This window comes from Etheostoma spectabile, unplaced genomic scaffold, assembly GCF_008692095.1.
Source record: "Etheostoma spectabile isolate EspeVRDwgs_2016 unplaced genomic scaffold, UIUC_Espe_1.0 scaffold00569355, whole genome shotgun sequence".
Lineage (NCBI taxonomy): Eukaryota > Metazoa > Chordata > Actinopteri > Perciformes > Percidae > Etheostoma > Etheostoma spectabile.
In genome coordinates, this window is record NW_022605082.1 from 35,932 (window position 1) to 62,711 (window position 26,780).

Sequence of the window (26,780 nt, forward strand, 5' to 3'; positions counted from 1 at the left end):
TATTAAGACTTTCTATCTTGAAATATTAGGACTATAAGGACTTTCTATCTTGAAATATTAGGACTTTCTATTTTGAAATATTAGGACTTTCTATCTTGAAATATTCCCCTCTGAGGTCTAGTGGAGTGGAGTAGGAAGCAGCAGCAGGGGGGGGTCTAGGATCAGACCTTGGGGGGAACAGCTCTAGGTCTAGTGTCCCTGTTTTAAGTTTTACAAAAGTAAAAACATTACTTGTTTTGGAGGTAAATACGCTTCGGAGCTAAAAATGTCCCTGGATTATGTCTTAGAAATCTGGTCACCTTACTTTTAATGGGCAAATGAAAGTTTTCTGATAGCTGGGTGAACAACCCAGAGTTTAAGGACTGGCTCAGGCCTCTAGTAGGGAATAACAGGCAGGCTTATTGTTCGGTGTGTAAAAAAAACATCAATGTCAACTGGATGGGAGCTAACGCACTTCGGTCGCATATGCAATCCACTAAACCTAAAAATGGAATGCGTGCTCGGAGAGAATAGTTAATTATCAGCTGTCTGTGCGGCTGCACCTCTTCCAACACCGCCGCAAATTAGTGCCACTTTAGGCCTACGGGCCAACGCTACGGCTCCAGCAACGTCTGACCTCCGGATGGCCATGAACGCCACACCAACACTGGTGTCTGAACACTGCAGTTAAACACCACTCATTTAACTCAAATGAAGGAATTTCAGAGCTGTTTAAAGAAATGTTTCCCGACTCTGACATCGCAAAGTCATCACTTGCGGTAAAAACAAACGGGTACATCATTGGATTTGGATTAGCATCGTTCTTCAAAAAACGCCATTGTGCTGGAACTATCCATTCTCTCCATTGCACATTTATGTAGTTTGTTTTACTTTTATTTACTAAGTGAAATAAATATGTGCAATATGTTGTTAATGATATGTTGTCTCTAAATCTATTCATTTCTGTATGTTATAAATGTCAAAATCTGTAATAATAATAATAGAAAGGGTGCTGATTAACACTTGCAATTCAGTGTCGTGATGGTTTTAAAAAAAAATTCTGAAGGTAGTAAAAAAGGTATTAAAAAGTAGTAAATTTAACTAAAGGATTGCTGTACATACCCTGGAGAGAGACAGACAGCCAGCCAGCCAAAGAGAGAGACAGCCTGCCAGCCAGAGAGAGAGAGCCAGCCAGAGAAAGAAACAGACAGACAGCCAGCCAGAGAGAGAGAGAGCCAGCCAGCCAGCCAGAGAGAGAGAGAGAGACAGCCAGCCAGAGAGAGAGATTATTGCCTAACCTGGATCTGGTCTCATCGTTAAGCATCTGATTGGAAGACCTCGGTGCCTCGGCAGGAGTGATGTGTAGAAGCTCCGATAAATAAGAAGTCAACAACCCATTTAAAATCTTGAAAAATTTAATGGAGCGTGGCCAAAACAGGTGTGATGTGGTCCTGCTTTTTGGTCCCGGGTTAAAAGTCGAGCAGCTGTGTTCTGGACTAACCAACCAACGGAGGAATGACTGATCTAATCAAACACACAAAGAGTTACAGTAGTCTAATCCAGACGTAATAATGCATATATGACTCTTTCTAAGTGATTGTGCAACAGGTAAGGCTTGACCTTAGCCCAAAGTCTCAGCTGGAAGAAAGTGGTTTTAACAACAGAACTAATCTGTTTGTCAAATTTAAAAGCACACCCCGATTCTTGGTAAAAGGACGAATATTGGATTCTAAAGAACATCTACACAGGCACTAAAATGTTCAGCACAACCAAACACAACAATGTCAGTCTTATTTTCATTGAGACGGAGAAGATTCTGATCCAACCATATTTTCAAATCCCTCAGGCAGTTCAGCAAAGGCTGAAGTGTATCCTTATCACTGATTTTTACAGGCAAATAGATTTGTTCATCGTCTGCAAAACAGGGTTTAAGAAGGTTGTTCACTAACTCTCTCTCTCTCTCGGTTTGTCTGTTGCTATAGAAACACAGAGGAGGAATGGGACCAAAATGTCACCACTGTGACAAATCCTTCACAACATCTGGAACTTTAAAGATTCATCAGAGAGTTCACACTGGAGAGAATCTACACAGCTGTGATCAATGCGGGGCAGCTTTCACACTGAAAAGTAACCTAAAATTACATCAACACAGTCACACTGGAGAGAAGTCGTACAGCTGTGATCTACGTGGTAACGCCTTTACTGATAATAATGACTTTATAAGACACCAGCTCGTTCACACCAGAGAGAAGCTGTACAGCTGTGAACACTGTGGGAAAACATTTCCTGAGAGCCGTAACCTTAAATCTCACCAGCGCATTCACACCGGAGAGAAGCCGTACTCGTGTGAATGTGGGGAAACGTTCTCTCAGAGCTGTAGTCTTAAACGACACCAGCGCATTCACACTGGAGAGAAGCCGTACTGTTGTGATGTATGTGGTAGAGCATTTTCTGAGAGTGGTATTCTTAAATCTCACCAGCGCATTCACACCGGAGAGAAGCCGTACTCGTGTGAATGTGGGGAAACGTTCTCTCAGAGCTGTAGTCTTAAACGACACCAGCGCATTCACACTGGAGAGAAGCCGTACTGTTGTGAGATATGTGGTAGAGCATTTTCTGAGAACAGTAGTCTTAAATCTCACCAACGTGTTCACACCGGAGAGAAGCCGTACAGCTGTGATATATGTGGTAAAGCATTTTCTCAAGTTGGTAGCCTTAAATCTCACCGACGTGCTCACAATGGAGAGAAACCGTACCGGTGTGATCAATGTGGGAAATCATTTTCTCAGAGTTGTAACCTTAAATCTCACCAGCGCAGACACACTGGAGAGAAGCCGAAATAGTCTGAACAAGTACATTAGCTTTAAATAAGCAAAACTACAAAGAGACTTATGAAAGTGCAGCCTCAATTAAAAGTTATAAACAATAACTACAGTGGGGTTCAAAAGTTTGGGCACCCCAGGTAAAAATGTGTATTAATGTGCATAAAGAAGCCAAGAAAAGATGGAAAAATCTGTAAAAAACATCAAATGACAGATTAGACATTCGTATAATATGTTACAAAAAGTTGGATTTTATTTCCATCATTTACACTTTCAAAATGATGTCTGAAAAAGTTTGGGGCCCCCTGCAGAGTTAATACCCCCCCCTTTGGCAAGTGTCACAGCTTGGAAACGCTTCTTGTAGCATCCAAGAGTCTCCAAGAGTATCTTCGCCCATTTTTCTTCCAAAAGTCTTCCAGTTCTTTGAGATTTCTGCTCTTTTAAGATCTATCCATAGATTTACATTATGTTGAGGTCAGGAGATTGTGAAGGCCATGGCAAAACCTTCAGTTTACGCCTCTTGATGTAATCCCCCATAGATTTTGAGGTGTGTTTAGGATCATTATCCATTTGTAGAAGCCATCCTCTCTTTAACTTCAGCTTTTTCACAGATGGCATCAAGTTAGCGTCCAAAATTTGCTGAAATTGTATTTAATCCATTTTTCCTTCTACTGGTGAAATGTTCCCTGTGCCATGAGAACAGCTGATTGTATTCAGGGGGAAGTTTGCAAGCTTTTGGCTAATTCTGGGATTTTTAACCCATGTATAATCATTTGTTTTATTAATTTGATCTGTCTTCTTCTTAAATAAACTGAACTGAGTTGAACTTTGACATTTAGTTACTTCTTATTTTACAGATTTATTCTTTTTTATGACACTCTTATGACATCATACTTCAGTTTATCACAAGCATTCAACATCAACACACATCTGGAGATACGTGGTTTGCATTGGACAAGAAGGGAAAAAACCTGAAAAGTAACTAGAAACTCCCCTTCAGAAAATGGCGTAGTGTTGTGGCGATGTTGTGCATCCATGTTTGGTTAAAACCTCGGCACTCTGTATCGACTTCTCTTTCTTTCCCATGAGCTGATGTTTTTGAGGGATAACAGCTGATTCCCGTCCATGTTAATGTCTCCCATTCAGTTCGCAGCTCGCCGCCAAAGGTGTCAGACCGTTCTTTTAATACATCCATGTATCCGACCGCTCCCACACCTTACACTTCCGATGACGCCGTGACGTCTTCATAACTTCAGAGTCAGAGAGACGCCAGAACCAGTCCAACCTGTTCCCAGAGCCAGTCAGTGTGAGAGAAGTCCCCCATCAGGAATCTTTTAGTTTGCCTATAATCTGCATTTATTTTAGAGACGGACATATATTTTCAAATATAAAAAAAATATATATATATTTCAAGTATTTCATTCATTAGCATGATAGTTGACGTGAGCTTTTACTTTGAAAAGTAAGAGAGCTAGCCTATTTTATTCCAGATGCAAGCTTTTATTTTGCAAAGTAGAATTTATGGGACGGCACTAGGTGGGAAGGCAGAAGGATGTTTTTTAGTTTACCTATAATCTGCATTTATTTTATAGACAGACATATATTTTTTAAGTATTCATAGCATGATTATGGTGGCCCTGAGGTGCAAAACACAACGGCAAATCAGAAAACAACGGCAAATCAAAAAACACAACCGCAAAAGAGAAAACACAACACAAAAAGAGAAAACACAACACAAAAAGAGAAAACACAACACAAAAAGAGAAAACACAACAACAAAAGAGAAAACACAACGGCAAATCAGAAAACACAACACAAAAAGAGAAAACACAACGACATTAACCAAAACGGAAAAGGTAGGTACGGTCGACAGCATATCCAGTATCACGTCATATTCATGTCCGGTATCAAAGTATTGCTTAATAGCAGCGTGTACCTCGTCATTTGTGGCGCTCATGATTTGCAAAAATGGAAACAAACCCCGTCTTTCCGGTTCAAAGGACGGACCAGTTCTTTTGTCCAATCAGTGACGATTCCTGTCGCCCGAGGGTACCTACCTTTTCCTAAACTTTCCCGTTTTCTCTTTTGTCGTTGTGTTTTCTCTTTTTGTGTTGTGTTTTCTGATTTGCCGTTGTGTTTTGCACCTCAGGGCCACCGTACATGATAGTCGACGCAAGCTTATTTTATTCCAGATGCAAGCTTTTATTTTGAAAAGTAGAAGCTCGGGGATGGCACCAGGCGGTACGGCATGACATGGGACGCTCCAGGCTGCAGCCATGCACTCTTGGAACCAGTCAGTGTGAGAGAAGTCCCCCATCAGATGATGGAGTTCTACTATCTGTCCACTAGATGGAGCTAACTGACCATCTAATGAGCTGAAGATCAGCAGCTTGTACAGCAGCAGGTATCTCTCCAAGTGGCCTCCGTGTCACATATACATTGTACATTTAGCTTTTAATACTTACTACCTTGATACTTCCTCCACAACAGCCCCTGTTTCTCATGTGGCCCCTTGGGAAAATGAATTGCCCCCCCTTTTTCCTAGGACAACATTGTAGAATACTGGCTAAATTATTCATTATTTTGGAGCCGGCACAGCATCGTGAAAACGTTGATCTACTGTCAGCTGTTGTCAGAGGACGCAGGGGAGGGAAACAAGAAATAAAAACACAAACTCTCAAAACCCAAACTGCAGATCTGCTCACTGACAGTCATGAAGTCGTTTCCTGTATATCGGTAGTTTAATGTAAAAGAAATACAGACACTTTAGGATCCTTTTCTGTGTGAAAGGGCCGCACACACCTCGTAAAAAACATACAGACTATTGTGTTTGTCCTCTTGTAGAGCAGATAGTTAAGTTCCGGCTGTAATAGGCCTGTGTGGTTAACTCAGCTGCAAACCCCAGTATTAGATCTCTTTGGTTGGTCTGGAGTCCGGTCACGTCTACCCGGCAACACTGAAGCTTGGGATGGGATAGGAGCGCCAACCCTCTAATACGCACCCCCTCGCTGCTCTCTGGCCGCTGTCTCGTTTGGTGATTCTGGTGAAGCGTAGTGTTGAACATCAGCTCCTCTTACGTTACGCGTGCAATGGAGCCGGCCAGCAGAGTTAAAACTCTTCTATTGGAGGATTATAATATATGGTCTACTGGTGAAGCATCATTAATCACTTTAAGGGGGGGGGCACATTTAGCCCCCACCAGGCATAAAGTAATTCAGCTGAGTCAGGGACATGTAAACCAGAAAGGGGGTAGTCCCATAGACCGTTAATATTAATAATATAATCAATATCTATATAATCTATGGGTAATCCCATGCATCCCGTTATTTCTTTCCAGCTAGAATATTAAGTGCAGCTTCCAGCATGAAGCGTATCTCCAACAACATTAGACTAGTCTTAGATCTAGTTGACTATTCATACTTAATTTCAGAAGACAGCTTTGTTCTTTTCCTAGATTTTTTCAAGGCTTTTATATACAGTTGAGCATCATTTTCTCTATCATTCTCTGAGGAAGTTTGGCTTTGGAGATTTCTTCTGTAATGCAATCAAAACTCTCTACAATAATGCAAATTGTTCCATTAAGCTTAAAAACGGATCCACGCCCAGATTTGAAATTAAGCGTGGAATTAGGCAGGGATGCCCGATACCACCCTACCTTTTCTTGCTTGCAGCCCAACTGTTATGTGAACACATCAAATGTAGTCCATTGCAGGGTGTTTCCATCGCCAATAGGACAATTATTTTAAGTCAACTGGCAGATGATACAACACTGTTTTTGAAAGACAGCTCCCAGGTTCCTCTAGCAATCTCTATAATAGAAACCTTCAGCAGAGCTTCTGGTCTCCGCTTAAATCTTAAAAAGTGTGAATTATTAGCACTTAAAGATTGTGATGTTGACTTAATCGCTAATATCCCTGTGAAAAACAGTATTAATTAACATACGCTGCACTATCTTTATATGTAGATCAACAAATGTGTACAACAATAGACAAAGACTTATATGATTTTGTGTGGAAAAACCGCACTCACTATCTGAGAACGTCTGTTTTAATGAATGAGTACAGTAAGGGTGGCCTCAGTTTTCTAGATTTTACTACCTTGAACAACACCTTCAAAACTAATCGGATTAAACAACTTAAATTGTCCAACTTCCTTCTGGAATTTTATTCCCCATTATGTCTTCTCCTCAGTAGGTGGTCTCGAATCTTTGTTGGTATGGTATGGTGTTGTGGTTTGGGGTTTTTGTTTGGGTGTGTGTTTCCCTTCCCTTGGCCTCCTTGTGTTTTTCTCTGTTTTCCCCGTGGTCCTGTGTCCCTGGCCCTGCCTTGTTGCCCTGTGTCTGTTTATTCAGCTTTCTGCTTTATTTTGGTAGTCAGCTTCCTGTCCTGTTTTGTCTTGTCTTGTCTAGCTTCACTTTGTTTGTTTGATTGTCCTGCCCCGCCCTAATGTGATTCACCTGACGTCCCACCTGTTTCCCATTACCTCGTTACCTTGTGTATTTAACCTCTGTGTTCCTTTTGTCTAGTGCTTGATCATTGTGTCCTGTTGCTGTCCACGTCGAGTCCTCCTGCCTGTGAGTTTTCCCCTTTGTTATCGTCCTCCCCCGTGCCGGTTGTGGTTTTTTGGAACTTTTGGATTTTTTTTTGCCTTTTTCTCCTTTGTTGTAACTACAATAAACGCTTTGCCTAAGCTCCCTCCTGCCTGCTGCCTATTGCATTTGGGTCCTCACCTCACCCCCCACCGTAACAATATGGTATAATATTCATTATTAAACAAATGTTGCTGGCTTGGTCTTTGATTTACAAGCATAATTTCAGTCCTCACACACTGTAAGAAAAAATTCCGTAAATTAACAGAAAAAGTACTGGCAGCTCATTACCGGGACTTTCTACCGTAATTAAATAACGGAGTTCCTACAGTAAAAAAACAGAACATTTTCTGTTATTTAATAGTGTTCCTACAGTAAAAAAAACAGAACATTTTCTGTTATTTAATGGTGTTCCTACAGTAAAAAAACAGAACATTTTCTGTTATTTAATAGTGTTCCTACAGTAAAAAAAAACAGAACATTTTCTGTTATTTAATGGTGTTCCTACAGTAATGTATGTGAATCATACTTAAATCTATAAAATAACAGCAAATGTACTGGCAGCTCATTACCTGGACTTTGTCCTGTAATTAAAAGGTTTAACTACAGTAAATAAGGAAGACCATTTTTGTTATTACTTACAGAAATACAAATGTATCTTTTACATTAGTAATACATTTTGGTAAAACATCTTTAATCTGTGATGAAAAAAAGATTTTTATTTAACTCATCTTTCAAAATTCTTTAAAAATACAAAAAGGACTAAAGCATTACCCAAAGAGAAATAAAAAAATTAAATAACTTTAAACAACCTTAACACAATTTGTCACACTGTACACAAGGTGGGTGTGATGAACACAGGATGAATTAAAGCAGAACACAGAGTAATAAAACATCCAACACGTTCTCACTCTCATCTTGTAAGATATGGACGTTTGGTCAGTTGTTACTGGCATTAAAAGTATATATATATATATATATATATATATATATATATATACTTATATGCTAAAGTTCCGTGACACCCGGCAATAAGAGGACGGTTAAGGACACACACGGGACTTGAACCCCGGTCTCCTGAGTGAAGGTCCTGTGTTTGACACATCCACCCCCCCGACCAACCTCCCTACGACAAATTCCCCATTGCATACTACTCGCTAGATGCTGCTCTCCCCGGTACGTTCCTCAAACGCCAAAGGACGCCTTTTTCGTTGCATCAGACGCGGAAAGTTTGCCACTGGCCAAACTTCCGTATTTTACGCCATCGGAGTGAGAAAGCGTTGGCTGTAACATAAGTCATTTTTCACTAAAAGGCTTTAAAATGATAGTAAGTCCATTTTGAATTTAAAAATGTAGCGGTTTACATTTTAAGAACATCTCAGACAGGGTATGAACATCCTTTCTAAAACATAACTATAATTTATTTAACATTAGTTAAATAACAAGAATGTGACAGACAAACCAGACAATGAATATGCATTTCATTCTAAAACCATGTGACATGTCTTCCTCTAGTTTTCGTTGTTCCAGGGCAAATAAATCATGTCAGTAGAGGGCAGTAGAGAGCAGAAGTCTGTATTCAGAGTACAAAAGGCGTAGATGCACAGTAACAGATGTTTGCACGTTTCTGAGGATCTCTCTGAAAACTTGAAAGAAGCTTGAAAATAGCCTGTAAAGGCCAGGGAAAATAAAGTGTAGTCGGCTGAAATGTCCTCACTTTTGCAAAATGGTCCTTATTTAAAAAAAGTTAATAATACCATGGTTGTCCTCCGTAAAGATGGCTGTCCACAGACACACATCACTCTCCTTTCTCTCTGTTTGAGATGCTTCTTCTGCTGGAAAACAAAAATAGAAATTTTTTATTACTGTGCATTTTTTCGACTATCAAAGTTCTTTTGATAAGTTTTTATAATGAGGGTCCACCAAGATTATGTTGGGGCATTTTCAGCCTTTATTTTGACAGGACAGCAGAAGACATGAAAGGGGAGAGAGGAGGGAATGATATGCAGCAAAAGGCCGCAGGTCGGAGTCAAACCCGCGTCCACCACGTCAGAGTAAACCTCTTTAAATGGTCGCCCGCTCTACCAACTGAGCTATCCGGGCGCTTGGGCCCCCCAAGTTTAGACGCAGATGTTGGTGCAGATGGGACTTGCGCTCTAGGAGGTACAAAGTAAATTTTTCATATAGCAATTTTGCAAATTATAAAAATTAAAAGTGCCAACTAATAACCAATTGACGCCAAATTTGGCACAGAGCCTCAATGGCCCATGCGGAACAGCTGTGCTAACTTTTATTTAAGTCAGAATAAATTCTGCGAAGATTCCTCTTGTAGATCACCAACAACAGTTGTTAAACCCTGAAACACACAGCTCAGATCAGCGGTTACTTGCAGCTCTGCTACAGCAGTAGATAACCTTTAACGTTACCTGCCGGTCACATATCGTCTCTAAACAGTCTGCTCAGGGAAGTCCTGCTCAGATCAACAAATGTTAGAGTCCGGCAGCTGCTCACTCTGTTTGTTATAGGACGCACACCGAGCAGATTAATACGCTCACAGATGTTACCGCTTGGTGTTTGGCTAGATCCAAGACTTTGTTCAAGGCCTTAATTTGACATAATCAAATTTAAGACTTCCTCAATACTTTTAAGACCCGTGGCTACCCTGAACAAAGGTGTGTGCAATTACCTTTAAATCTTCCACGGATTCTTGAAGTCATTAAGGTCCGACAGGAATCGAAGCAGTTTTGGAGGGATGTTGTACTGTTTCCCCCGCTTTTCTGCTTTCGTGCCCCGTTCTGGGTTTATCCCCAGCAGGCACCTGTGGCATACAAACATGTCTAAATTGAAATTGCCAAAATAAATAATACTATAAAACGGACAAAAATGATGGTGAAAACTTACCTCTGGATGAACTCCAGAGTCAAGGCTGCTCCCGTTGGATACTTTATATTCAGCACATAATACAGGCTGAACATATAGCTCACAGCAACTAGTGGACAGCCGATTATGTTAACTGGGACTTCATCCACTGACATCTTGTATCTTCCTTCATCTGTAAAACATAAATAACAACATACATCTTTCAATTAAACAAATACACAACACCTCCCAATATTTTTAGAGTAGACATGCATTTCCTTACCCATAACTATGATGCACGGGGTGCTTGGCAGCTCTGCTAAGGCATCCTGTGAGAGAGGTGAAGACAGAGTAGGCGAAATTAGTGAGGGGACATATTTGTTGGGCTAAATCATAATTTACTAAATTAAGGAATTGATGTTTTGCAGCAGAACTTACTTCTTCATTTATTAAAAGCACCTTTTGCTCCTCTGAGAGGTACTTCACTAGACCCTGGAGGAGTTTCAATGGGTCTGTAGTAACTCCTGTGATTCCCTTGCTACCAAGAAACTCAGTGATGATCTCGCCCTTCTCCTGAATTTGGTTCAGCAATTTGGTTTGGACAGGAAATCCCATTAGTTTCTCTGTGTGGTCGAGCAGATGGGTGGTGTCGAAGAGGTAAGGCCATTCTTCCATGACTTTGATAATGTTTTCCTCACTATTCAGAGTGATGCGCTGGGCATAATATGTTTCAGACATCAGTCTTTTAATGTCACTCTGAGGGAGAAGGTTTTCTTTAAAGGCATCTTGTAGCATTTTCTTTTTACCCTCATTGCTGTTAAAGTCATTCAGTGACTCAGGTTGCCACTGAGTACAACCATAACGGTCAGAAGCTCTGCATTTTTTCTTGGGCCTCTCATCATGGGATGTGCTAAAAGCATACTGTCTTCTGACATTCTCAACCCTGTTCTCCATTTGCATTACAAGGGATGCAAAACCTTGACCCACAACATGTATGCCACATTTGTCCAAGAAGGAATCAGGATATCTCTCAACCAGCTGTTGTGCAACCTGCTTCAACTTGCTTCTGCCTGGTCTGGTGTCAGTAGCCATCATGTCTTCCATGATGATCCGGATCATGTGTCTTCTGTCTTTTGGTAGTGGTCTCTTCTTCTCCTTCAGTGCATTCATCAACGTAACTGGGAACTTCTGCCATGGGATATGAAACTTCTGTGGAGGTGTCACAGTTGGTGTCACAGTCGGCGTCGCCACCAGATGCTCGTTCAAATTTGAATCATTTGAAGCACCGGACACAACCAAGGTGCTCTGAGATGCTAGGGAGGAACAGGAACAATCAAAAAATGTGAATTTAAAAAAAAAGAGAATGAAACACTTACAAAGAGCTGAATGTACTGTCGTGTGTGTGTGTGTGTGTGTGTGTGTGTGTGTGTGTGTGTGTGTGTGTGTGTGTGTGTGTGTGTGTGTGTGTGTTTAAATGTCTAATCAAGCCCATTACCTACCTGAGGAAAATGCATGTATCAGCCGCCTGGACTGTATTAACGACAAAATCCCATCCAAGTCAGCTGCTGTTAAAAATGTGCAGTCTTCCAGATTTTTAACTCCAATATCTGTCAACTTTGTGACAAGAGTCTCTGTTTGCTCCTCTTCCAGTGAAGGCAGTGTGCTTCTGATCTTCTCCCTTACAGGTTCCATGGTGGACTGTGTTTAAGAGTAACCAGCAGTCTGCCACCTCTATGGTAGTGTCTAAGTGGGGTGTAATCAAGAAGCCCATCAAGTCTTTGGCAAATAAAAGTACCACCTTCTCCCTCTACTTCAAAAACACCAAGATCTGGATCAAGACTTGCTCTTTTCTGTCGAAGCAAAAGAAGCACAGTCTTTTGTTGTTTCACTACAATGCATGCAATAAGCCCGAGAGTTAACTCTCCACCCTCGCAGCTCAAAATAACAAGCATGTCATTTGCATAGCATGTGCCTCGTACAGTAATTTTGTCTGTCACTACCGCATTTGATGGCGAGACATCAAACACTTTTAGCGCGTCCTTAACCTGACTATCATACAATTCTGGGTAAAACCTTGTACAGTCAGACATGATAAACTCAGGGGAAAACACATTGCCCATGCTTTGGTAGGCTTGCAGCAACTGATGCCTCTCTGAAAGGGATTTTGTGATGTTTCTGAAGTTCTTACTTGCCCGAATACACCTCTTAAAGTAGCTGTGCTTGCTCTCAAATCGCATAGTCCATATGCGAATTAAGGGTCCAAACTTTAATGTGAGATCTGAATAATGTAAAAGGTAATGATGTTTGGGTCGAAGCTTTTTAAGTGGGAAGAGTACATGCCTTGTTTCTATGTACTCCTCAATGAGGACCTTCATGTAGGCAGCCTGTGATTGTGACAGTGTAGGAGCACACACAAGCTCAACCACCTGCTTGAGTAGCAATACAAGTTGCCAAACTTCCTCCTTAGGGTCTCTAATCTTGTTATGTAACAGTACTGGCAAGAACCGAAGAAGCCACCAGTTTTGGGCAGTATGTCCCCCAAGTTTGGTCCCATTGTTATGCAGAACATTAGCCTTATTCTGACTCTCACCTCTAAAAGTCACAATTCTGCGGTTAAGTACATCATAACTGAACCACTTTCTTGATTTAACTAGGAAATGCAGGTACATTGCCAAATCATAGTCAACTATGCCCTCAAATAAATCATGGGCAAGGCAGGGTGGAAGTCCTGGTGAACAAACATGGAAATGTGTGAGTTTGTTCAAAACACTGTTTGACTTGATGCCTTTGTGCATTAGGATATCTGGGTTATTTTCCAACTCCAGCAATGATTCACTGTAACTAGCTGGTGTTCTCTCTGTGGCTGTAGAAAGAGGATTTTTTTGAAAATCCCCTTTTTTAATATGACAGTACCTGCAAAAATATTCAGCACAGCTGAAATTTTCAGTAAATCCCCCAAGATAGTGGGACCCAAGATTGTCTCCAATGACACAGGCAATACTACCTCTGAAAGTTTTCCCTTCAACACAAATGCCTTTTGACTCCAGGTCACACAGGTCTGATAACAAAACATCAAAAACTCTCTCAGGTCCAAAAAACTTACAGTCCTTCTCCAAACAAAGTAGTACAAGCTGTATTGAGTCAACGGTGGATCGGTGGTGTGCATAGACATTACCTAAAGTGTAGTACACAGCAAGAACTTTGTGTTTTAGCCTGGCGGACCCAAGAGGGTTTGCAACTTCAAAAGCATCTTGAAACAACATGATCTGAAGAGCATGTGGATCAGAGGCAAACAGTTCACTAGATTTAGAGACCGAACCATCTCTAATATCACATAGCATGCTCTCGTCGGCATGAACAGGATTTAGAATTTGAAGCTGTACACTTTCATTTTTCAAGAAAGCTCTTAAGCTTTCTAGAATGGGAACATAGTGAAAATGTCTTGTCTTGCCTTTGTCATCATGGCCTAAGGTTATTTGTACAGGTTCTACCAAATTGAATTCTCTCCTGTAAAACTGAAGTCTTTTGTGGTGTGTAGTTAAGGTGCCACTACTTGCATGTAGGGTGCGCTGCATAGGGCTTTGTTCGTACATACATTTCCCTAGATTTTGTAAAGCCTCAGCTTGCACACCATATTCTTGGAGACCTCTTGAAAACCAATCCATAGTAAACTCATGCTGCATATCCTGTAGTAACCTCATTTCACTTGCAATATCAGAGACTGTAGATGCAGGAACCAGATACTTTGCTTGTAAGCCAAGAAAAAAAAGAGCCATGTTTTCAGTGAAATTATCCTGGGCTGACCCTGGGTCAGACTCTCCTTCATGCTGCACTGTTGGTACTTCACTATCAACGCTTGACCCATTATCCGAACCAGCAGGTACATACTCTGTTGTTTCCCTGATATAACTTTGATCAATATGTGTAACATCACACTGCTTGTGACATCTTGATAAATGAGATGTAAAAGAGGATATGACTTTAAAGGCCTTTGCACATCCACTATAAGGACACGTCACTTCAAGACCCTCTTGCAAATGACACTTAAGGTGAGCTACGAGACCTTTTATGCTTTCACATTCTTTGCCACAAAACTCCCAAGAACACTTTAACTGCACAGATATGTTACGATTAAAAGACAGCTTCCTCCCTTCGTGGTGAAATCTGGACAAGTGCACATTAAAAGAATTGTAAGACGAAAAGCTTCTTCCACAGTCTGGAAACCCACAGGGAAAAATAGCCTTCTTACTGTTTCTATGGGTTCTACAATGTTTCACATAGTCAGAAACTGAGGTATTTCTAAACTCACAGATACCACAATTAAATATCATTGTGAAAGCAAGCAAAAAAATAGCATGGTATCCAATTAATGTACCAGAAGTAAGGCAGTGTAAAGGCAAGACTGCATGGCTTTCTATGGCGTCTTCTGAGATGTCCAACTGCTGTGTGCACCGGTAGAAATCTGAAAACGAGTACAACAGTCATTTTAGTTCCAAGCCACTGTAGTCCCATTGTTCTAATGTACTGCCTCTTTTTTGGAAGTGTTAGTCAAAAAAACACACAAACCTAACCACTAAGGGTGGTGGATATGAAGGTAAATTTTGCAAAATGCAAAAAAATGTAAAACAAAAAAAGTTTGTAGCTGTCATTGTAGTTATGTAAACATCAGTGTACACATTATTTTATTATTTTTAAGAAAATGGGTGTGTATTTTATGTGAGTAAAAATTTCAGTTATAGAAAATTACAAGCTCCCATTTTATCAGCTCAAATGTGTTTGCATAGTGAATAAGTGAAAGTGTGTCAGTGTACTAGCTAACGGATTTTGCAACATATTTTTCTACATATGTGGGCAACATACTTAATGATTTAAGGCGATTATTACACACTAATATTTTACCAAGTTGTGCTTGCCAAAAGCGTAACGTGACGCATAATGGTTTCTGGGGCACAGTAGACAGCCTGTGGCTAGCTAACGTTAGCTTCTGTAACGGAACAGAAGTCCTTCCCGAAGAGATAACTAGCAACAGCAATGTTAAAATATGCATGTAAGCATGTAGCCTGTTCAGTCAACAACATATCCCCCAAAATATTATTTTTTTACTCACTCTCAAACCGTCAATCGAGTATCAACTATCAAAACATTAGCACTGGCGAACAATTATAACGGAAAACCTTCAAAATAAAAGCACAAGACGTGGTCACTGAATTGAAACGGCTATCTTACGGTGAGTCTCAGCTTTTATTTCAAAGGCAACAATGTTAAGAAATGAGGCACTGACAAGTGAATTTGCTTGATAACATAAAAAAAAAAATTCTCAGTATAGGTGCAATATATTTGTTCTGATTTCACTCAACAACAGCCAGCTTACAGGTGGCAGCCAAATTCGGTTTTCACTCGAAAAAGTTAAACATTCATAATGCTATCAATGACAACATCGGGGGCTAAGGACACTAAAGATTACCTTTAGAATCCTATGATAATGTGAACTGTGTCACGTAACGGTAAAGCCTCGCGCTGCCTCGCCTCCTCATCGCGTTAGCGTCACTGCCAAACAGACACGAGCCCGCGGAACTACAACGGGAACAGTGGTTGGCAGACCGGGGGGAGTTTTAGGAATATTTTGACATACTATGACTTTTTATGACTTTTTATGACTTTTTATGAATTTTTCGACATACTATACTATGACTTTTTATGACAATTTATGAATTTTTAGTCATACTATACTATGACTTTTACACATTTTTGACATATTATACTTTAACTTTTTTAGAATTTTTTGACATACTATAGTATGACTTTCATGATTCTTTTGTCATACTAAACTATGACTTTTATGAATTTTATACATGTTATACCATGACTTTTTAAGACTTATATGATTTTTTGGACATACTATCCTATGACTTATGAATTTTTTGACATACTATACTATGACTTTTTATGATTTTTTTGTCATACTATACTATAACTTTTATGAATTTTTTGACATACTATACTATACTATAGTATGACTTTCATGATTTTTTTGTCATACTAAACTATGACTTTTATGAATTTTATGCATGTTATACTATGACTTTTTGTGACTTTTTATGATTTTTTCAACATAATATCCTATGACTTTTATGAATTTTTTGACATACTATACTATGACCTTTTATGATTTTTTTTTGTCATACTATACTGTGACTGTTAATGATTTTTTTTTACTTTTTATGAATTTTTGACATAGTATGCTATGAATTTTTATGAATTTTTGACATGGTATACAATGACTTTTATGATTTTTTTGACATACTATACTATACTACACCATTTTTTTGTCATACTAAACTATGACTTTTATGAATTTTTGACATGTTATGCTATGACTTTATATGAATTTTTTGAAATACTATACTGTGACTGTTTATGATTTTGTTGACTTTTTATGAATTTTTCGACATACTATACCATGACTTTTTATGAATTTTTGACGTATTATACCATGACTATTTTTGAAAAAGGGGAATTAGCTCAAATGGTAGAGCGCTTGCTTAGCATGTGAGAGGTAGCGGGATCAATGCCTGCATTCTCTAGAAGACTTTAGATTCTTCTTGTTTTACAATAAGAACTATAAATTTGGACTTGTTACGACATACTATACTACGACTTTTTAGGAATATTTCGACATACTATACTAGGACTTTTTATGACATTTTATGAATATTTTGTCATACTATACTATGACTTTTTTTGAATTTTTGACATATTATACTATGATGTTTTTTGAATTTTTTACATACTATACTATGACGTTTATGAATTTTTTGACATATTATACCATGGATTTTTATGAATTTTTGAGATACTATACTATGACTGTTTTTGAAAAGGGGAATTAGCTCAAATGGTAGAGCGCTTGCTTAGCATGCGAGCGGTAGCGGGATCAATGCCCGCATTCTCCAGAGGACTTTAGATTCTTCTTGTTTTACAACAAGAAATATAAATTTGGACTTGTTACGACATACTATACTACGACTTTTTAGGAATATTTCGACATACTATACTAGGACTTTTTATGACTTTTTATGACTTTTTATGACTTTTTATGAATTTTTTGACAACTATACTATGAATATTTATAAATATTTCAACATACTACAGCATGATTTTTTTATGTTTTTTTCGACATACTAAACGATGACTTTTATGAATATTTTGACATAATATGACTTTTTATGAATTTTTGACATAGTATACTATGACTAATGAATTTTTCGACATACTAAACTATGACTTTTTATACAATTTTCAACATACTATACTATGACTTTTTATGACTTTTTATGAATTTTTTGACATACTATATTATGACTTTTTATGACATTTTATGAATATTTTGTTATACTATACAATGACTTTTACGAATTTTCGACATTTTATACTATGACTTTTTTTAATTTGTTGACATACTATACTACGACTTTTTATGATTTTTTTGTCATACTAAACTATGACTTTTATGAATTTTTTACATGTTATACTATGACTTTTTATGAATTTTTTTGAAATACTATACTGTGACTGTTTATGATTTTTTGTGACTTTTATGAATTTTTAACATAGTATACTATACTATAGTATGACTTTCATGATTTTCTATCAAACTAAACTATGACTTTTTATGAATTTTTTGAAATACTATACTGTGACTGTTTATGATTTTGTTGACTTTTTATGAATTTTTCGACATACTATACCATGACCTTTTAGGAATTTTTGACGTATTATACCATGATTATTTTTGAAAAAGGGGAATTAGCTCAAATGGTAGCGTGCTTGCTTAGCATGCGAGAGGTAGCGGGATCAATGCCCGCATTCTCCAGAGGACTTTAGATTCTTCTTGTTTTACAACAAGAACTATAAATTTGGACTTGTTACGACATACTACACTACGACTTTTTAGGAATATTTCGACATACTATACTAGGACTTTTTATGACTTTTTATGACTTTTTATGAATTTTTTGACAACTATACTATGAATATTTATAAATATTTCAACATACTACAGCATGATTTTTTTATGTTTTTTTCGACATACTAAACGATGACTTTTATGAATATTTTGACATAATATGACTTTTTATGACTTTTTATGAATTTTTGACATAGTATACTATGACTTATGAATTTTTCGACATACTAAACTATGACTTTTTATACAATTTTCAACATACTATACTATGACTTTTTATGAATTTTTTGACATACTATATTATGACTTTTTATGACATTTTATGAATATTTTGTCATACTATACAATGACTTTTACGAATTTTCGACATTTTATACTATGACTTTTTTTAATTTGTTGACATACTATACTACGACTTTTTATGATTTTTTTGTCATACTAAACTATGACTTTTATGAATTTTTTACATGTTATACTATGACTTTTTATGAATTTTTTGAAATACTATACTGTGACTGTTTATGATTTTTTGTGACTTTTATGAATTTTTAACATAGTATACTATACTATAGTATGACTTTCATGATTTTCTATCATACTAAACTATGACTTTTTATGAATTTTTTGAAATACTATACTGTGACTGTTTATGATTTTTTGTGACTTTTATGAATTTTTGACATAGTATACTAGGACTTTTTATGAATTTTTGACATAATATACTATGACTTTTATGAATTTTTTGACATACTATACTGTACTACACCATTTTTTGTCATACTAAACTATGACTTTTATGAATTTTTGACATGTTATGCTATGACTTTATATGAATTTTTTGAAATACTATACTGTGACTGTTTATGATTTTGTTGACTTTTTATGAAATTTTTCGACATACTATACCATGACTTTTTATGAATTTTTGACGTACTATACCATAACTATTTTTGAAAAGGGGAAGTAGCTCAAATGGTAGAGTGCTTGCTTAGCATGCGAGAGGTAGGGGGATCAATGCCCACATTCTCCAGACAACATTAGATTCTTCTTGTTTTACAACAAGAACTATAAATTTGGACTTGTTACGACATACTATACTACGATTTTTTAGGAATATTTCGACATACTATACTAGGACTTTTATGAATTGTAGACATATTATACTATGATTTTTTTTTAATTTTTTGTCATACTATACTATGACTTTTTTTGAAAAGGGAAATTAGCTCAAATGGTAGAGCGTAGGGATGAGCGAGTACAGCATTATCTGTATCTGTATCTGTTTACCACATGAATTATCTGTATCCGGATCCGTACTCGGACTGGGCGGGGCCTAAACCGGAAGTGGTCAGATTTAACCCGGAAGTGTGTCGGGTTCTCTTGAAATGTGCGGGGCTTTAACCGGTATGTTATTTAAGCATGCAATTGATATGAGTTGATCAAAAATTGTTATATTTATTGCTGATTTGAAAACTATTTACATGACAGCATCAAGCTTCAGATCAAAGGTGTTGTCATGGTAACAAACAAACTATATACAGAACGTTTTGCAACAATGAATACAACACATGCGGTTGCAATTATGAAGTAAAATGTAATAAACAAGAGTTTTCATACTCAATATAACTTTCTTTTTTTAACTTTTTATTTTTTTATGATCAGTGTGATTTTGTTTTTTGTTCTTTTTTATTTTTTTTATTTCCACACAAGGTGTGTGTGTGTGTGTGTGTGTGTGTGTGTGTGTGTGTGTGTGAGTAAGAGAGAGACACAGAGACGCAACGGGAGTCACATTTTTGGCCATAATTGTGCATCCCAAAGAGATCTAATGTTTTATCAAACCAGGTTGTGCAAGTAACCTTTCTGCTGACTTCTTGACAAATAAAGAAAGCAACATCACTCAGAGAAAGCTACTGCAACGGCTGGGAGTCAAACCCAGGTCAACTGCTTGGAAGGCAGCTATGCTCACCACTATACCACCATCACTGGGCAGTACAATGTTCACTTCAAATCTTGTAATACATCTGAGCATTGAGCCTGTGAAGTGGGCTCTATCACTGAGCTACAGCCCCTGATGATTCAGCAATTCCCTTCAGGGGGTCCTGTGTTATCACATTCACAAGAATGGGAAGTGCATTCTTCTACACTGTTGACCTTCGATAGCTCAGTTGGTAGAGCGGAGGACTGTAGAAGCGTAAATCTGAACTTAAGTCAGTCAGAGGGTTGTGAGAATTCTTGCCACACACCTTAACTATATATTGCAGCCTGTTCTCTATTGGAGCTCTGTTGTAGGATTTATAAGCATCTTTGACGGATCCATAACAGATTGCCACCCTGGGGACTTTCTTCCATGTCTCCATGTCTCCATATATTTGGGCTGACAGTTGAGAAACCTTCCCTTGTTAACTATGACATGGATGACTGAGAACCTACTATATCATGACATGTTTAATTTACTATATTGTAATTTTTAAGACATGTCCTATGGAACATCTGTTGGATTAGTCAGGATGGCCGAGCGGTCCAAGGCGCTGCGTTCAGGTCGCAGTCTCCACTGGAGGCGTGGGTTCAAATCCCACTTCTGACAACAATTGTTTTCATTTTGAACAAACATCTAAGACATGATATTGGGAATAAAGAACATAGCAGTTCTTTGTATTCAAGAGGACATGAATGTGCACGAGAAATGCAATTGCAAGTACAGCGTTTTGTGAGCATCTTTATTGTCAACACATGTAAAGTTACTGACTGTGATTTAACTGAAGGGTTTTGGTGAAAGACTCAAGGACTCCTTTGTCCCTCATGCCATCAGACTATACAATTCCTCACTAGGGGGGAGGAGGAAATAGGGCAGAGGACAATACATACATACATACATACATACACACATACACACATACATACATGCACACCTGGACTTAAATTCACACCTGGTCACTTTATAATAATTTTTAACACTGGACTAAACACTGACACTTTAATAATAATTTATGGTCTTTTCTTTGTTTTTTTTGACAAATGTTCTTATTGTTGATATTATTTTTATTGGTATTTTGTTGTCTTTATACTGTCTTTTTATCTATCTTTTATTTCTTTGTTCTTGCTAAAAACTGCTGCTGGAACTTTCAATTTCTTGCGGGAGTCATCCCAAAGGATCAATCAAGAGAAGTCTAAGTCTAAGTCTAAGTTATGTACAACAGATAAAAAGCGCAAACTGACATCATTCCATCCAATACGGGCAAGACGGGGTTGACAGATAGATTTTAAATCCACACAGATGAACAGTCATCGTAGCTGTTCGCAGGATTTCCGCAAAGTTTACAGAGATTAAACTGGGCCGTATAGTGAAGATTATCCGAAAAGAGAGAAGTACTTCCACTCGTTGTTACCTGTCGTTGCTATGGGTAACAAGAGTTCACAGTCACACGTTTCCTTAGGGGCCCGTAGTGGATGAAATGGTTAAACATTTGGCCCTGGGTGCATAGAATGCCATATTGAGCGACAAAATTTGGGTGTCAAAAAAGTTTCTTTACCTCTATCTCCCCTACCTCTTTTTTTTGTTTCTTGTTATGTCTCGGCAAGAAGTATTATGCTTTTTGGTCGTCTGTCCAAATGAATCAGAAATTCTTTATTGATCCCTGTAGTGTAACTCTGGAGAAGAGTGCTCCTTCGAACCAGCGGCCTAAGGATTTCAGCTTCATGCGCTACAGTCCTCCGCTCTACCAACTGAGCTATCGAAGGGAGCTAGCGCATACAAACACACTTCCCATTCTGGTGAATGTGATAACACAGGACCCCTGGAGGGAATTTCAGTGATAGAGCGCACTTCCAGTCTCAATGCCCAGATGTATTACAAGATTTGAAGTAAACATTTTGTTGCCCAGTGATGGTGGTATAGTGGTGAACATAGCTGCCTTCCAAGCAGTTGACCTGGGTTCGATTCCCAGCCATCGCAGTAGCTTTCTTTGAGTGATGTTGCTTGCTTTATTTGTCAAGAAGTCAGCAGAAAGGTTACTTGCCCAACCTGGTTTGATAAAACCTATGATCTCTTTGGGCTGCACGATTGTGGCCAAAGTGATAATCACGATTATTTTGATCAATATGGAGATTATCACAATTATTTGTTGATTTTCTACTCCAAAGTGCTGAAAAGGAAGGTTTCACCAATTGTTGAACCTCAGGTTAACAAGGAACAATCTCAGCACAGTGATTGATGGATGATTCTAAATATTTCACCAAGTTCAGGCCAAATGATACAGTTATAAGATATCACATTGGTGGGCTTCCAACTATGTAAATACGTATGTAAAATGTACGAGGTGGGTTTTGAACCCACACCTCCAGAGAGACTGGAGCCTAAATCCGACGCCTTAGACCACTCGGCCACACTACCTGCAAGTAACAGCTCTCCACATCATGACAAACACAAGGACCGTAAATAACGGTATGCTTGTTAATAATATTGGAAAAAAAACATTCGCAAGGACAAAGCCAATAGCTACATCCCCTGAAGATTTTAAGATATTTTTTTCTTTTTTCTGAGATAGACTTAGACTTATCTTTATTAATCCTTTTGGGATGACTCACCGCAAGGAAATTGAAATATCACTGAATAAAAGAAGAAACCTGGGTAAAACATGTAATGTTAATGTTGTATATGGCTTCAAAACCTGTAAATGCAACCACACTGGAAATCAATCATGGGCAAAATGATTGCACTGCTATGGTACAAAATCATAGTCAAAAAAGTAACAAGTAACACACCTGTTGCCTTTCTGCTAGACAATCACTGCAAATCTTGTAACACAGACTGAAAAGAAATACATTGGTGGAGACTGGTGTCTTCCAGTAACTATGAGGTAACACAATTTTGTTCATAATGGCACATCTGTAATTTGGTAAACAGTGAGGTATCATCGGTTTGCTACCACTTTGAAAGAATGTCTCTCGTTGTCAGCAGGATTTGAACCTGCGAGGGGAGACCCCAATTCTAGTCCATCGCCTTAACCACTCGGCCACGACAACCTGAAAAGCAGAGATATACCTGTTTGCACAAATGTTCATAAACTTTTCAGTTGGTTACTAGTAGTTACCAGACACGGGCAAAGTGCAAACTGTAGTTCACTGCCTGTGTCTGTGGATCCTTGTGGAGGCAGCTTGATTGATTGATATGATCCCTTATTTGTACCATAACAGAGATCTAATATTTTATCAAATCGGGTTGTGCAAGTAACCTTTCTGGTTACTTCTTGACAAATAAACTGCAATGGTTGGGGAAAAAAACCAAGGTCAATTGCGGGGGAGGTAGCTATGCTCACCACTATACCATCATCACTGGGCAATACAATGTTGACTGCAAATCTTGCAACACATCTGGGCATTGAGACTGATTTTTGCATTAAGTACCATACATGCAAGGATGCACAACACTGTGCTATACAAATTTGTTCAAATCCGTCTCAGTTGCTGCGTAAAGCTGGACATGGTTTAAGTGCACAGAGTCATCAGACACTTGTTAAGTTAATCTTCCACTTTATTGCCTGTGTTACACTTGTTGCATTATTTCATTTCATCCGTCAGAGTAAGATCGTCTAAAGCAGGGGTCTTCAACGTTTTCCAGGCCAAGGACCCCCAAACTGATGGCGAGATGGAGCTGAGACCCCCTAATTATATATATTGTATAAAATTGTGTTATATCAAACTGGTCCTATAGTGCCATGTGTGCACTGATGACTGAAAGACATCTTCTGCCTCCATCTATCTGTTTACTACAGTGTGTTGAATTCATTAATGTGTATTTAAAGACATTTCAATTAGTGGAAAAAATTGCAGGGGGGGGGGGGGGGGGGGGGAATATAAAAAAAAGTCTAATCAACCAAAATTTTCGCAACCCCCGTGCAGTACCTCCGTGGCCCCCCTAGGGGTCACGGACCCCCTGTTGAAGACCCCTGGTCTAAAGCTCTTTTACAGATTGGACCATAACACCTGATGGAGATGCCAGGGACTGAACGTTATAGATTCAAAGCATGCATTCGACCACTGAGCTGAATCCCCTGAAGTGTGTCAGATTTTTTTTTACTTTCTTGAAACCTGGGTGAAATATGTAATGTTAATGTTGTATGTGGTTTCAAAACCTGGCGGTGACTGGAAATCAAACCTGGGCAAAATGTTTGCACTGCTATGGTATAAATAATAGTCAAAAATTAACAACTTGTTGGTCTATGGGTATGATTCTCGCGTTGGGTCCGATAGGTCCCGGATGAGACCACTTAGCATAGAAGTCGGCAGAGATGGCAAAAGTACTCACTTTCCGTACTTAAGTAGAAGTACAGATACTTGCGTTAAAAAATACTCCGGTAAAAGTGGAAGTACTGATTAAACTTCTTTACTCAAGTAAAAGTAACAAAGTACAGGCTTGGAAATTTACTTAAAGTATAAAAGTAAAAGTAGCCTTGCAAATTTTTTATGCAAAGCTACCTGGAGCACTCAAATGTTACTAGAGAGACGCTGAGAACTTCAGTGGACATGGAGGACACGTCTTTATATGGCAAAGGCTACATTTTAAATGGATGTCTGCCAATAGGCCTAAAACATAACATATATGATTATTATGACAGAAACTGGGACTCCAGGTTAATAAGATTCTGACTCATTAGCAAGATATGAATTCAGTTGTGATTCTGTGAGAATTCACAGATCCAGTTTTTATTTATAATCTTTCCCCCTAACATGGAAATGAATCTACATGTATGCATGTGCTCAAATATTGAATATTGATGACGTAAACAATAATAACAATAACTCCAGTGAAATGATGTGAAAGTTGAGGACTAGATTAGGACTGGATTCAAGCTGATTCTGGTTTCCAACCTCACCCCAGGTGTGTCTGTTAAAACACGGACGGAGACGACTTCTCTCTAGCTAAGTTTCCATCCACTTGTCAATTGAATTACAGTATCGGAAGTTTGGTCAAAAAAAAAAAAAACTCATGCGAATAAAGCTGGTAAAAGTGTTGGTGCTTCATTAAGATCAACTAATGCAGAATGCTGAATCTGTTGAGTTGTCTTAGTTGTGCGTCAAATGCAACGTACAGTAGATGTATTCCCATCCATTTAGATTGAATATGGTATTGATGACGTAAACAATAATAATTCCAGTGAAATGATGTTAAAGTTGAGGACTAGATTAGGACTGGATTGAAACTGATTCTGGTTTCCAACTTGGCCCCAGGTGTGTCTGTTAAAACAGACGGAGACGACTTCTCTCTAGCTAAGTTTCCATCCAAAAGTCAATTGAACTACAGAATCTGAAGTTCAGTAAAAAAAAACTCATGTGAATAAAGCTGGTGAAAGTGTTGATGCTTCATTAAGATCAACGTGCAACCCAGCTAACAGGTGAAGAAAACACCAAAACCACTAGCTAACTTACTTTAAATGTGAAGAACTATAGACCAATACAACAGGCTTAAGTGAACTGACAACATGAGTTATACGACTTACAGTTCTCAAAGACACGCACACACACAATATCAGCTAGTTAGCCTCGGGACAGCTTGTCTCCTTTTCATTTCTCTCACTTTTTTCTCCGTGTGGCGCGCGCACCCGCTCGCGGTGTGTGGCGCGTGTCCGCGCTATTTTCCGACATGACAACCTCTTGTACAAAACGAAAGTAACGAGCCAATTTTGTAAAATGTAAGGAGTAGAAAGTACCGATATTTGTGTTAAAATGTAAGGAGTAGAAGTAAAAAGTCGCCACAAAAATAAATAGTACAGTAAAGTAAAAATATCAGAAAAATCTACTTGAGTACAGTAACGAAGTATTTGTACTTCGTTACTTCCCATCTCTGGAAGTCGGTCATTGGAGCCGTGAAAAGACCCCATGCCAATTTAACTGATCCATAGCCTTTCAAGTCAGTGACAAATTCAAGCTGCATTTCCTTTTTAAGCTGCTTTCCTTTCTACCAAAATTCAAGTTCCAATTTTGGTCAAAGGTTTTGCTTCAAAAGTCTTTCGTCCAATATAATCCGAAAACTCAATCTGGCAGTGGAGCCATAAAAACACTACATGCCAAACAAACTACTTAACAATTGCCTTTCGAGTCACTGACTGATCACATTTCCTTGATGGAAAATTGCTAATAAGTTGTTCATGCATGGCTCGTTGGTCTAGCGGTATGATTCTTGCTTTAGGTGCGAGAGGTCCCGGGTTCCACTCCAGGATGAGCCCTTAAGGCAGGATCTATTACAATCTTAATCTGTAATTTAAAATCCAGTTTATTTTTAAATTAACCCATGCTCAAATTGTAATAGAGCATGTAGGCTATTTTTAATATCCTGCTTCAACTGCACGCAACAGAAAAAACTGGGGAAAATGATTAGGAACAAACGAGCACATCTTTTAATAACTGACAAGGTGTTGCCCATTTTAGTTACCAGTTTTTTAACATGTTTGTCCCAACACAATCTATCGTCAATCATCACACCCAAAAGTTTAGCCTCTTCTCTTTGCTCTACAGAAGTTTGCTCTATACTGAGTTCAAGTTTCGGTTTGGAAAATTAAAAAAATGAGTT

The 26,780-nt window shown here is 38.4% G+C and overlaps 2 protein-coding genes and 1 non-coding gene across 4 annotated transcripts in view; 2 read left to right on the plus strand and 1 right to left on the minus strand.

Moving 5' to 3' along the window:
• LOC116684836 (zinc finger protein 91-like) overlaps positions 1–26,780 on the plus strand; it is a 175,168-nt gene that overhangs the window by 3,967 nt on the left and 144,421 nt on the right. The window contains exons 3-4 of the mRNA XM_032510271.1: positions 1,962–2,769; positions 5,183–5,205. Of these exons, the coding sequence (XP_032366162.1) occupies positions 1,962–2,769; positions 5,183–5,205 (831 nt within the window). The remainder of the gene's footprint in view (positions 1–1,961; positions 2,770–5,182; positions 5,206–26,780) is intronic.
• Positions 8,210–14,740, minus strand: LOC116684837 (uncharacterized). Of its 2 annotated transcripts, none has more exons than XM_032510273.1 (6): positions 11,748–14,740; positions 10,687–11,561; positions 10,532–10,577; positions 10,291–10,441; positions 10,076–10,207; positions 8,210–9,221 (listed from the first exon to the last, which is right to left on the minus strand). In XM_032510273.1, the coding sequence occupies exons 1-5, from the start codon at positions 11,938–11,940 to the stop codon at positions 10,078–10,080; spliced, it is 1,395 nt and encodes a 464-aa protein (XP_032366164.1). In that variant the 5' UTR covers positions 11,941–14,740; the 3' UTR covers positions 8,210–9,221; positions 10,076–10,077. The 2 variants fall into 2 exon arrangements, with proteins under 2 accessions (XP_032366164.1, XP_032366163.1); XM_032510272.1 differs by having other exon boundaries at positions 8,211–9,224; positions 11,748–14,739.
• On the plus strand, positions 20,716–20,798 carry trnal-cag (transfer RNA leucine (anticodon CAG)). Its single transcript has one exon. It is a non-coding gene; the product is annotated as a tRNA-Leu (tRNA).

Excerpts from the sequence above, each read along its gene's own strand:
- LOC116684837 (XM_032510273.1), bottom strand. The coding sequence starts at position 11,940 with ATGGAACCTGTAAGGGAGAAGATCAGAAGCACACTGCCTTCACTGGAA. Across the intron at positions 10,578-10,686 it reads TGCTTTTAATAAATGAAGAA|GATGCCTTAGCAGAGCTGCC; the intron begins GTAAGTTCTGCT and ends CCTCTCTCACAG. Across the intron at positions 10,442-10,531 it reads CCCGTGCATCATAGTTATGG|ATGAAGGAAGATACAAGATG; the intron begins GTAAGGAAATGC and ends TATGTTTTACAG.